Source organism: Eulemur rufifrons, chromosome 6 (genome assembly GCF_041146395.1).
Source record: "Eulemur rufifrons isolate Redbay chromosome 6, OSU_ERuf_1, whole genome shotgun sequence".
Classification (NCBI taxonomy): domain Eukaryota; kingdom Metazoa; phylum Chordata; class Mammalia; order Primates; family Lemuridae; genus Eulemur; species Eulemur rufifrons.
In genome coordinates, this window is record NC_090988.1 from 80915481 (window position 1) to 80929377 (window position 13897).

The following is a 13897-nucleotide window of genomic DNA, read 5'->3' on the forward strand; positions in this document are numbered from 1 at the left end:
TTTAGGCCTAGGAGTTTGAGGTTGCTGTGAGCTAGGCTGACACCATGTCACATTAGCGTTTTTACTAGGTAGATACAGCCTTTTAGATAGCCCTTCTATGTGTTCCCATAGCAGTAGCCTGTACACATTTACTGTAGCACTAAATACTGTGTACTGTATCATCCCTTTCCATATCTGTCCCTCATGGGTTATAAACTCTTCCAAGGCTAGAACTATATGTTAATCATTTTTGTGTTCCCAGCACCTACCACAGTGCCTGCTGGATAGTAGATGTGCATGAACTATTTGGTAAATGTGTGATATGAAATAGTATAATCTCATCTAGTCCCAGGGCATTAATGAAGAACTGAAAGAGACCAGTACTGCATAGCAGTTTACTGTATCGGTGTTTACATTGGGATTAAGTTTGACGGCATGTAAAGTTATGAAATAATTTAGAAAAATCCAAAATAATAGCAACTCAAATAAGATAGATATTTATTTCTCTCTCACGTAAAAGAAGTCTGTAGGCATTCTAAGGTTGGTGTAGAGGAACCACAAAGTTAGCAGGAATCTAGGCTCCTTCTAGCTCCACTCTGACATCCTTAGAGTGTAATCCTTGTCGTGGACCAAGGTGACTGCTGGAGGTCCAGCAGGCACTTCCAAGTTTCGGAATAACAGACATAGAAAAATGAAGAAAGGCATACCCCTCTATTTTAGAAGAACTCTCTGGAATTTGCACACATTACTGCTTATGTTTCATTGGCCAGAACTCAATTCCATGGTTTTATCTAGTTGCAAAGGAGGCTGGGAAACAGTCATTTCTCTAGGCCACAGTGTGTCTAGCTAAAAGTTAAGGTTCTGTTATTAAGGAAAAATGGGAGAATGAATATCGAAGGATCAAACAGTCTTTGCCCCAGTTGGCTTTGTAATCTATGTATTTGAGTCCTGGCTCTACCACCTGAGGCTTTGTCGTGTTGAGTAATTTCACTAAGCCTCTCTGAGTCTTGGTTTCTTCTTCAGTAACATGGGCATACTAATTGTTTCTCCTTATTGGGTTATGGGGAGGCACAAATAAGATCATAGATGTAAAGAGTTTAGCACAGTGCCTGGAATATAATAAGCCCTTGGCAATTGGTGGCTCTTTTTCTTATTGCCGTTATAGTAAGGTTCTATTCTGAGTTCAGTTCCAGACAAGTTAGTCTGGCAGCAATAGAAGTTCTGGACACCAAGTTTCTTGGGTGCAAACTGTTCAGCCCCCTCTTCTTCTGTTCCTTCTGCCTGCTTTAATCTGGTGGGTAGATAGGCTGGTGAAAAACTTGTCTTTAGAGAAGAGGCTTCTGTATATTTCAGTGTCCTGCTGGTGCCTTATGCACTAGCTAACCAAAACACAGCTGGTAGGTCTAATTTTAGGTTCACAAGTCTTACTGGTTGTCCTCTTTAGATTCTGTTTTACATTCTGAACTGTGGGAAATTTTTATAGAAGCAGAGGGGAGGTGGGGACAATATACCATTTGCTTTATGGTTAGAAAATAGCCTCCATTTTCTTTCTACTAGGCAGTCATGGGAAGAGATGTAAGGTTGTGTTTATATAGGTGCCCCTACTGTTCTTCTCTCTGTACTTTGGGTCTGTGTGAACCCTGGCAGGGTATAACTTGTGTTGAGTGGTGGACTCTGACTTCATATGTATGAAGAATAAAACTGCTAACCTTTGGCTGAAGTTATAAAACTAAGAGAGTCTATCTAGAAACTTGTCTGTCGAATTTTGAGGCTCTTTCCAGAGATGAGAAAAAAAAAAAAATAATAATAGCTATCATTTATTGAGTGGTTTGAGACTAGGTACTTTTCATACATTATTTCATTTGATCCTCAATACAACTCCCCAATAAGCTGTGTTGTTATGATTCCCATTTTATAGATGAGCAAACTGATATTTAAGTTGAGTTTTGCCAAGGATTACTCAGCGGAGTGGAAGGACTGGAATTTGAATCCAGGTCTGACACCAAAGTGCATATTTTTTCCACCATTCTGTTTTACCTTTACTCATTTATTCCCACTCACACGTAAGCTTTCTTATTTGTACTGACATGTTCTCCTAATGTTTACTATCTATATGAAGGTATTTAATAGGTAAATACTTTCTGAATATCATAAAACTATTTTTCCTCTTCTCTCTGAAGTTTTCTTCCTGTATATTTTTTACGGAGTATTTTGATCAGTGACAGGTTCTTTTGTTCATTTTGTTATTCATCACTTCTCTAGATCAGTACCTGATACCTAATAGTCACTATATTGTTTAATTAATAATAACAATAACAAATAACTGAAATTTATTGAGAATTTAGCTTATACCAGGTTCTATACTATAAACTTTCTACACATTATTGCATTTAATTTTTGCCACAATTCTTTGAGGTATAGTATTTATTAAGATACATTTATTGTTTGTAGTGGCATGATTTTTTTCTTTTGATCTATTCATTCACTCAACATATCTTTATTGAAGGCTTAAAATGTGCCAGGTGGAGTATTTTGGGCAGTAAGGAACCTAACAATAAACAATTCTAAGTCATAGAATTTATATTCTATGAGCAAAACAGATGGTAAACAAGTTAATAAATAATATTTCAAATAATGATAAGTACTATGAATACACTAGGGAAGAAGATAGGGACTGGGGTATGAGAATGAGAGGGAGGTTGTTTAAGCAGCGGTCCTCAACCTTTTGGCACCAGGGACTGGTTTAATGGAAGACAATTTTTCCATGGACCAAGGTTGGGGGAAGGTTTTGGGATGATTCAAGTGCATTACATTTATTGTGCATTTTATTTCTATTATTATTATTATATTGTAATGTATAATGAAATAATTATACAACTCACCGTAATGCAGAATCAGTGGGAGTCCTGAGCTTGTTTTCCTGTAATTAGATGGTCCCAGCTGGGGGTGATGGGAGGCAGTGACACCCGAAGTGTGTTGCTTCAGTCCAGCCTACTCCATAATCTCGTATTGGTTGCTGTCACTGCAGAAAACCCATCTTCACAAAGATAGGATGTTGGAAATGGAATCAGGCTTTTCAGTGTTTTTGTGGCAATCTCAGGCAGTCTCACTTTGTCTTTAATCCAGATGTGTGGAGATTTGAAGTTGTCTCAAACATACTTTTAAGGCCACCATCATTTGCAGTCTCAAGCAGTTGATCCTCTTCTAGCTCGGACAAAATCGATTCATCTAGTTTATTCACAAATGGGTCGTGGATCCATTGCTTCCCAGTTTTGGGATCTTTTGTGATTGGGAAGTAATGCTCAAACTCTTTTGAAAGCTAAGATAGATAATCATGCACCAGCTGGGAGAAAGAAGGCCCTGGCTCAGTCTCTTTCAAACTCTCTGCTAATGTTTGAAACATGTCAAAAATCCCAATGTTCACTCATCACTTCCGTAATTCCAGTTTGGCTTTGAATGCAGCCACTTTATCTGCTGACTGGAACACAGTTGTCGCTTTCTCCTGAAGTGGCAGATTGAGTTTGTTGAGCAGGTTGAGTATGTCACACAAGTAAGCAAGTTTGCAACCCATTCTGTGTCACTGAAGTGTGCTGCCAGTGGAGACTTTTTCAGAAAGAAATCTCTGGAACAGCTCTCATAACTCAAAAATTCTGCCCGGTGATCCACCTTTAGAAAGCCATCCACTTCTGTGTGTAAAAGATGTGTGTGTTCTGCATCCATCTCCTCACAGCTGCACAAACAAACATGATTTAAGGGAATGTACTTTAATGTAGTTGATAATTTTAATCACATCCTGCAAAACGTTGCTTAGTTCAGGTGACATTTTTTGGCTAGCCAGCAATTCTCTATGGATGACACAGTGCATAAACTCATGTTCAGAAGCGACCTCCTTGACCTGAGTAGTGAAACCAGAAAGCTGTCCTGTCATGGCAGCTGCTTCATCTGCACGTACACTGACCCAAAATGACCAATTCAGTTTGCGTTATATGTAATCATTCAAAGACTTGAATAGTTCTGCAGCTGTGGTGTTGGGTGGCAATAAAAGTGCAGGTAACATATTCTCTTGCACATTCTCCTGAAAAATGTATCAAACAAAAACAAGCATTGTTGCCTTGTTGTCTACATTGGTAGACTCATCAACCTGGATTGCATACTATGGTGACTCATTAATCCTCTATAACAGTTGTGCTTGAGTATCCTCTGCTATCTCATCAATCTAGTTATGGTGCTAGCTGAAAGAGGAACACGTGCCACCATTTGAACTGCAGCCTCTCCTAAAAGTTCATGGCAAATGTCCTTAGCAGCAGTCAGGGTCAACTCTTCACCAATTAGTAAAGGGCTTCTTAGCTTTAGCAGTGCCGTTAGCCACTAAGAATGATGCTGTCGGTACAGACACATTTGATGAAGTGGTGGCCTTCAATAATTGCTTCTGTACTTCGTGTTTTTTTCTTTTGAAAAACTCCAAAGGCTTGTTTTTTAAGGGTGCTTGGTCTCCTTGTGGTGAAGCAGTTTTGAAGGTTTTGTGCCTTTGTTGGATAGTAAGTTGCCACATATTGTAGAAATTGGGCTTGGAGAATGTGAATCACCTGTTGCAGTAAACCGGTAATTTAAGTAGGACTCTTGGTATTTTTCTTTTAAATGAAGCTTTCATTTTGTTGGCAGTCTTAGAATCTTCTGCTGTCTCATTCTTGGGTTTTTTCCCCCTTTTCAAAGGAGCTCTCCAGTGATGTTTGTTTTTTACTCATTTTTGCTAGGGTTTAGCTTATGGAATTACCAACACTGTGACTGAGACAAGTGTGTGGTGTGGGAAAGAGGCACAGACAGAAGTGGTAAATAAAATAAGTGTCAGATTCTGGTTTAAAGCCTACCACCAGATGCAGCTGTATAATTGAAGTACATCAACTCACTTTCCACTATAGAGCCTGCCACTAGATGCAGCTTAATTGTCACTTGCCACTCACTGATAGGGTTTTGATACGAGTCTGCAAGCAATTGATTTATTATTGTCTCTGTGCAGTCAAACCTCTCTGCTAATGATAATCTGTATTTACAACCACTCCCTGGTGCTATCGTCACTGCTTCAACTGCACCTCAGATCATCAGGCATTAGATTCTCAAAAGGTGCGTGCAAACTGGATCCCTTGCTTGCCCAGTTTACGGTAGGGTTCACGTTCCTATAAGAATCTGATGCCACCACTGATTTGACAGGAGGCAGAACTCAGGCAGTGATGTGAGCAGTGGGGAGTGGTTGTAAATACAGATGAAGCTTCACTTGCTCGCTGGCCAGCTGCTCACCTCCTCCTATGTGGCCCAGTTCCTAACATAACAGGCCACAGACTGGTACTGGTCTGCAGCCTGGTGGTTGGGGACTGCAGTGTTTAAGAATCTGAGAAGGACTCTTTTGAGCTAGTGACGTGGGTGTAGTTAGAGCCAGTGATGAGAAGATCTGGGGGCATAGTGGTTTCAGTGGGGGAAATAGTACAAAGTCCTGAGATGGAACAAGCTTACTGAGGGAATAAAAAGAATGGATGGAGTATGAGTAAGGGCAGGATGGAGGGGTGAATAGTAGATAATGTCAGATTACTGGGTAGGACAAGCTAAGGATTTTGGATTTTATTCTAAATAGCCATAGACTATTTAAGCAAGAGAATAAGTAATCTGATTTATGTTCTTAAAACTTCACTCTGGTTCCTGTGTGGAAAATGGACTGTAGGGTAGCAAGAGTGGGAGCAGTATTGCTGCTTGTACTAGGTTGGGAGTAGTGGAGATGGTGAAGAATCTATGTCAACCAGAGATGGTATTTATTTTAGAGTTAGGTCTAAAAAGACTTACTGATAGATTTTCTCAGACCCAAGAATGATTTTGGGTCTGAGCAGCTAAAGGTGGTGGCCTAGCATAGGAGTGGGTTTTGAGCTGGAAAATGAAATAATGTGAAGATGTTAAAGATTTTCATACCTGGGATAGCAGTAGTAACATTTAGCTTCACTTCCTTTTGAAATGTATTCCATCTTCTGATCCTTTGCACTGTTTCTCCCAAACAAGACCTTTTTGTAAAAATGACAAAGTTGGATTGATATTTTTTTTTTTTTTGCATGGTATCAGCAAAAGGCCAGTGGGTTAGGAAGAAAAACACCCCCAAACAGACAGCCAGTATTCTTTCTGAATTCAGCATCTTCTGATGCTTTGTAATATAGAAATCAATATTTAGGAGCCAGTTTAGGATATTTATGTGATTTTATATTTACATTTTGCTGACATTTGATTTTTCTTTTGGGTGCCCAGCTGGTAATTGGCATTAGACTAGACCGACTTCCATAAAAGTGCAAAAGGTTGTCAAGAAATACTTCTTCATGTTCTGATGCCACTTTGCCTACCATATTCCACCTTTGTTTCTGCCCCTTGCCTATTTTGACAAAGTACTGTCGAAGGAACCGCTGAGCTAAAGCTGGCCCCCCTTGCCCATTTTTAAAGGATGTTTACATTAGAAGGAACTGTGTTATTTCTTTGTTTTGGGGGTGAATGGATATGTGTATATCAAGGATTCTGCACTCCTTTGAAGAAAGACACCTCAATTTCTTGATATTCAAAAATGGGGAAACTTAGAGGTAGAAAACTTTCAGGGAGTGCCATGGGTAGTAACTTCAGATGTCTATCAGAAAGGTAATGTAAACGAAAGAAGCAAACTAAGGTTAGTATGGCAAGCTGGAGAGAGCTTGCTTTGCCTAAAGTGAATAGCTGCTACTCACCTTCAGCCAATTTCTGGTATGTGGGAATGGGAGTCCAGCACAATCATACCCTTCAGATTTTCAAAAGAAGCTAGAAATCTTTATTATGTCATATCTTCTGATTTTTAATTGCTGGCAACTAACTTAAAATTCCACTGGGAATTTTAAGTGTGTGGGGCAACACTCTAAAAGCTAAAGAAAATAGTTGGGTAGGCTGCAGGCTGCGAATTTTTAGCTTCTGATCTGGCCCATCTTCCTCATGTATAGATGGAGAAACAAAAACCCAGAGATGTAAAATGACTTTCCCAAGCTCGCATAGCAGTTACTGGCAGAATGAGAAATAGAACCTGGGTGTCTTTTCTCTTTGTGCAATTCTCTTTACACTAGGAATGCTAAATTTTTGGGGGGATCTGAGGAAAGATAATGTCTCTTTCCCTGGAATAGTGCATGTATGGCCCAAATTTTACAGATTTCAGACCCCCTGAAATCCATACATGAATACCAAGTAAAATAATCCTGTCTTGTACCTACTGGTTCATGTGTTTGCAGTGTAAAATGAACAGGCCCCCCAATACTACACATAGGCAAACTCATGGGAAGAAGCAGGAGCTCTGGGTCCCCCATTTCTACCTCTCTCCTTCTTTTCCTCTCCCCTTTCCTCCCTGCCCTCCTGGCCGTATGCCAAATCTTTTTTTCTTTTTACCAAATCTTAATTATGCAACTAATATTAATGCAACTAATACACATAAGTCTAAAACTCTTCTATTATTATCCCTAATACCAGACCCAGCAATAATTGCTTTTCTGATCTTTTATGTACATATATATCACCCATAGAAAATAATAGTTTTGTGAGTTTTTTTAAATTAATTGTATTTATTATATGTATTAGTACCATTTTGCAGGTTTTTAAAAATATTAAACAGTATGTCTTGCCTTGTATCCAGGTACATATAGATCTATGTCATTCTTTTTATTTGCTATGTCATATTCCATAGTTTGTTAATTCCACAGTTTATTTAGGGACCCACCATTGATGAATGCTTAGGGTGTTTACAGTTTTTTAGTATTACAAACAATGCTGTAATAAATACTTTTGTGCATGCTTTCCTGACACATGTGCTAGTGTTTCTCAAGGGGAACGAGAAATGGACTTGCTAGGCATGTGATTTCAGAGTAGCGTTATCATTTTACACATCTATCAACAGCATATGGATGTCCTCAATTCACCCAAAGCCCCTTAACACTTGCTTTTATCAGATTCTCATTTTTTCAGTCTGATGGATAAGAAATTATATCTTAATTATGTGTAAGTTTGAGCATCTTTTGATATGTTTATAAGCCATTTCACATTTCTGTTATGTTCATATTTTTTTGTTGGGATTTCTTTTGTGCTTATTTGGCTTTTTCTTACTGATTTATAAAAATTCTTTGTGTTTCTTTGTGTGTGTGTATGTGTGTGTATTCTTAATAACAGTCTCTTCTGTTGTATATATAAATCTTTTGCATTTGGATTTTTCTGATCCCTGGTTTTGCCACTAACTGGCTCTGATTTTGGGGACATCATTGTCAAAGCCATTTTTCTCCTTTGTGAAGTGAGAATACACTACCTCTTAGTTATTGTATTATTGTGAAATGCCAGTGAAAGAGTATATGTGCTCTATGATTTTTGAGTTTCTCATTTGATTTTCGCCAGCCATTTTTCTCAGCTGTAAACTGAGAAGAGAATACACTTCTTTTTAGGGTTATTGTGAAATGCCAGTGAATGCATGTGAAAGTGCTTTGGAAAGTAAAGAATACCTTCAAATGTAAAGCTTTGTCCTTTCTTTGGTTTTATTTTGACTCATACCTGGGAGCTGGCTCTTGTGAAGCATCCCATGCGGATTAATCAAATTCTGAGGGCTGGGTGTCACAACATGGGACCTGTCTCTTTTTATTCTACACTGTCTTGGGGGAGGAAAGAGGTACATAAACAAAATCTGCTCATGCTGAACTCCTATGTCCTTGGATTGCATTGGGTGGGATGGAGGTAGGGAAGTACGGATATCATGAGAGTTCCACCTCTTCACTAGTCACAGTGCTTGTCCCAAGGATTGACATAGTAGAATCTGGTCATCTATGGAACCAAATGTCAACAAGGTTAGAATTAGCTTTGCTTTAGTTATGGTCCACTACTCAATTGGAACGTGAGTTTCAGAGGCAGCTGTTGTGTTCTACCAGTTAGGGAACATATGAAGTTTTAATGCCTGTTCTGGTTACCTTTTTGAGTAGTGACTGCCCTCAGCAAACAATTAACTGAAACATGGTGCCATCCTATGGTTTAGGGATATTCATACTCAGATACCACCCTTAGGCCCAGACAACCTGTGTTCCTGCCCTATATCCTATGCTGTGTGTGTGAGATAGAGAGAGAGAGAGAGAGAGAGAGACACAGAGATAGAGAGAGACAGACAGGGTCTTGCTCTGTCTCCCGGCCTAGAGTGCAGTGGCTTCATCATAGCTTACTACAAACCCCAACTCTTGGGCTCAAGTGATCTTTCTGCCTCAGCCTCCTGAGTAGCTGGAACTACAGGTGCACATCACCACACCTGGCCAATTTTTCTATTTTTGTAGAGACAGGGCCTGCTCTCGCTCTGGCTGGTCTAGAACTCCTGGCATTAAGCAAGCCTCCCACGCTGGCCTCCCAAAGTGCAAGGATTACAGGCGTGAGCCACTGTGCCTGTCCTGTCCTGTGCTTTTTTGAAGGCCCCTCCTGTGACCATGTCTGCCCCTTTGTAGACCACTCTCCAAGTATCTAGGACCCAAGAAGTACCTGACAAAATATCCTGAGCCTGCTTCCAGGGCCTGCAGAATCTGTCTGCCTGAAGATGGATCAAGCCATTGGACCCTACCCATGAAATGTGTATCCCTAGGTTTCAGGTGTGGCTAAAGGGTGACTGAGAGGGATGTTTTCAGAGCTTGGACATACTAGTTTGAACACCTGTGCATGAGGCCTCTTGGGGTGCAGGAAGGGACTGGAGTGTGGGAAAAGCAACAGGGAGGTGGATTTGGGTCAGAGTCCTCTATTTGGACTCTTGCTCCAGCTCTGCAGCTGTCATGTTAGGGTCAGGTTTACCCAGAGGAGACTCTCCCTTTTGACCAACTGTTTATTTTATGGGTTTTTTTTTTTAAAGCCAGTGGGGAAGGTTTTCTTCACCACTCATTTAGAGACTGAGTGTAGCAGGCTCAACATAGAGTCCAATTAATCTTACTGAATAATTCACAGAAAGTGGGATGGGGAGGTGGGACAGGTGAGTTTCCTGAAGGGAGGTGCTCTTCAGGTGTCTCTCCTTTGTCTCTCCCCTGGGTAGGTGATGCTGCTGATGGTTTGTGAAAAGGAGGAATGATTCTGCTGACACATTGAGTTTTTATGAAAGAAGGCTAGGAGTTCCCTTATCTGTCTACACGAGGCACATCTGCCTGCAGACAGGCTGTCTGCTTCTTAGGGATTCCTTCGTCATCGTTTTATTTCTTTTCTGAAGGTTTTAAGGCACAGTTTGGTGCATTCCTTTCTGGTCTCCAAAGCCAGGGGGGGAGGTCTATACATCAGGGCTCTTGCCGAAGAGCTTAAAATGGGCGCTGGCAGCTGGGATGTGGGGAAAGAGAGCTTTCCAGGGACAAGTGACCTGCTTGTTCAGCCAATGAGAAGCAGGTTAGAGTAATGATATCACCAGACAGGCTTTATTGTCTGATCATCTCATAAAAGCAGGATTGTGTCTGGCAACTTAACCCTTTTTTAGATACTTCAGATCTCACCCACACCCTGGTATGTGACCTTTAGATTCCTTTTTCCAACTGTCTGCTGTGAGACCACAGAGATTAAAGACTTAAATTAGTGGAGAATTTAGGGGAATTGTAAACAATCATTTTAAAAAATGGAAATTATTAAAATATAGAACCACAGCTAGCATGGAAATGTGGTCTAAGCTGTGTCTGGAGGGCACATCTAAAGTGAATATTGGTCAGAGTCATGTTACATTGAATTTTTACTGTGTAGACTTGGGAGGCAAGGGAGGTCAGAGGGAAAAAAAGATTGAGCCTTTGGTATATTTTAATCCATACAATGGGGTCTTAACTAACTATTTCCTGTTTTGGAAGAATTGAAATTTGTTCTGCAAATTTGGAAAGTATGTTAGCACTCATCCAGAGGGCAATTTTGAGTTGGAGTTATTTGTAATGTTTGTTTATTCTTGTATTTCTTTATTGTTTCTTTCCCCATAAAAATGACAGTGATTTTACTTCCTGTTGCTTCCTTTCCCTCATTGGTGAAATCAGTGGTCCTACCCTATCCCAGTAAGTTGTTGAGATAAGAAAATTAACTCGTGATTTTTAGATTGTGCTACACACATGTAATGTCTTATTATTAGGGCATTCATGTCTTAAGATTGTATGTTCATTAATTGATTCATTTATTCAGATTTTTTACAACACCTTTTTGATGCTGGCACGAGGGATACAGAGAGAGAAAAGATGTAGTTCTTACCCTTAAGGAACTTAAAGCACCATGAGGGAGCAAACAATAATAATAAAACTGTCTCATACTTCCTATTGTGTTTACCATGTGCCAGGCCCTGTTCTAAGCACCTTGACATATATTAAGTCATTTAATCTTACTATAACCTTATGAAGTAGGTACTGTTATTACTGCTCCATTTTATAGATAAAGAAATTGAAACAAAGAGAGGCCAAATGACTTGCCTCAGGTCACACAGCTAGTGGTAGATTTGGGATTTGAATCTAGGCAATGGGTCTCTATAATCTGTGCTTTAAATCTGACCTGACCAATAGTCACTAGACACATGTATCTTTGTAGCATTTGTAATGTGGCTAGTTTAAATTGAATTGGGCTATAATTGTGAAATACACACTAGATTTCAAAGACCTAGTATGAAAAAATATATAAAATATCTCATGTTGAAATTCCATATTGCAATGATAATATTTTGAATATACTGAGGTAAATATATCAGAATTAATTTCACTTTTTTATTATAGCTAGTAGAAAACTTAAAATTACATATGGCTTGCATGTGGGCTACATTGTGTTTTATTGGACTGTGTTACTCTAAATCATTACATTGAAATAATAATAGCACATGACATTTTCTTAAGAAATTTTTTTTTAGAGACAGGGTGACAGGGTCTCACTCTGTCACCTAGGCTGGAGGAGTACAGTGGTATGATCATAGCTTACTGCAGCCTTGAACTCCTGGGCTCAAGTGATCTCCTGCCCCAGCCTCCCAAGCAGCCAGGACTACAGGTGCTCACCACCACGCCTGGCTAATTTTTAAATTTTTTGTAGAGACAATGTCTCACTATGTTGTTTGGGCTGGTCTCGAATTCCAAGCCTCAACCTATCCTCCCAGGGTGCTGGGATTATATGTGTGAGCTATCACACCCAGCCATGTAATTTTTGAGCACTATGTGCCATATACTCTGCTAATAGCCTTGCAAACACTATTTCAATTACGACTCAGAAAAACCCTATTTATTATCCCTATTTTATAGAAGGGGTAGAAGGTTTTGAGAAATTTAATGATTTGCCTGAGATTAATTAGCTGGTTAATGATGGACCTCAAATTTGAAACTATTTATTTCTGACTCACAAACCTGTATTCTTAATCAGCACACTGTAATCCTGTTTCCAATTGAATCTCAAGGTATTTTCTTTGTTTTAATTTTCCTAACAATATTTAATATTGAATACTTCTATATCTGACATGTAAAGGTTCAAAATGAAATTTACTAGGCCGTAACATAGACATCCTGGATGGAAATCTCTTTTGCAGAGCCTCAGCCCTCAGTGAATGTCGGCACAGTTGAGCCTGAAATGAAGCAGTGAGTCGGCCTGCACAAATTGCATTTAATTTTCATTTCATATAGTTCTTTCAGGTCACTGGGCAATTTATGTCCTTGACCCTCTTTGTTCATAGAGAAGGGGAAGAGAGGCAATGCAGCTCTCTTTAGTTGTTTAGTTCTCTTGGCTGATAAGAAGAAAAAATTGCTTTCCATTTCATTGTCCTTTGAAACGCTATTTGTATTTAACGGAGCAACAAAATGCTGTCTAGTGACCCCTGACTTTTCTTTCTTCTAGAGCAAAGACTCAGGTGGACTGAAGGCAGCTATGATAGAGTTGGTGGAAAGGTTAAAGTTCAAGAGCTCAGACCCTAAGGTAAGTATTGTTTTGTAATTGATTGAGTGTTAGTACCCCAAGCATTTTATTCTCCCTGAGCTAAATTTGAGGGGTGTTAATGATCATCTATCTGAACATTGCATTAAGATCTAATTAAGCCTGCCCATCAAAAATAATGTTCTAATATGCCTGGAGATAAGTCATCTATTTTTCTCCTTCTCTGTTTTATGACTTACAACACATAATCATTAATTGTTTTCCCTGAACTGGAGACAAGTGCGTTTTTAATCTTCCTTTACTGGGCCTTTGAGAGCTCAGTCCTTTGTGTCCATTAAATCTAGCCAAAGGCATCTGAGATACTGTTCAACCTAAAGCTGGGGACTGGAACAGGATCCAGACCCATCCAGTTTGTCTTCAGCATTAGCATCTAGTCTCTCTCCCACTTATAGGAGCCAGCTGCCACAGAGAATGCTTTTGTCCTCACGACCTGGAGTCTGGTTTGTGAAATAGCTTAAGCGTCCCAGCTTTTTTTCAAGATGTTAGGGGATGGAGGGTTGATATTCTGGGAGACGCCATACCAGGGTGGGGGTGGACTTGGAACTGAACATGCCAGGTTGCAGGGGGAGGGGGAATTATGACTAACAGACTCCCTTCTCCTTCCTACCCAGACACTGTGGCACTACCTGGTATTGGGTCAGCTGGCTCTGCTTCAGACTCAAACCTCTCACAATTAAATAGGAAAAGGAGCATGATTTTATTTTACTTCATGTGTCTTTTTTTTTTTTTTTTTGTACATTATTTATAAGGGAAATGGGACTGGCTTTTATTTCTTGAGCATCTTACTGAGAGCCAGGTACTATGTTAGGAGCCTTACATAATTGTGCTAATATATAACAAAATTCTAACCATTTTTAAGTGTAAATTTCAATGGCATTAAGTACATTCACATTGTTTTATAACCATCACCACCTTTTCATTATTCCAAACTGAAACTCTTTACCCTCTAACTTCTCATTTCCTC

At 39.6% G+C, this 13897-nt stretch overlaps 1 protein-coding gene across 1 annotated transcript in view; it reads left to right on the forward strand.

The window, feature by feature from the left end:
- The window catches only part of TRIM44 (tripartite motif containing 44), a 114462-nt gene that overhangs the window by 13209 nt on the left and 87356 nt on the right, over positions 1-13897 (forward strand). Inside the window, exon 2 of the mRNA XM_069471266.1 lies at positions 12838-12915. Within this exon, the coding sequence (XP_069327367.1) occupies positions 12838-12915 (78 nt within the window). The remainder of the gene's footprint in view (positions 1-12837; positions 12916-13897) is intronic.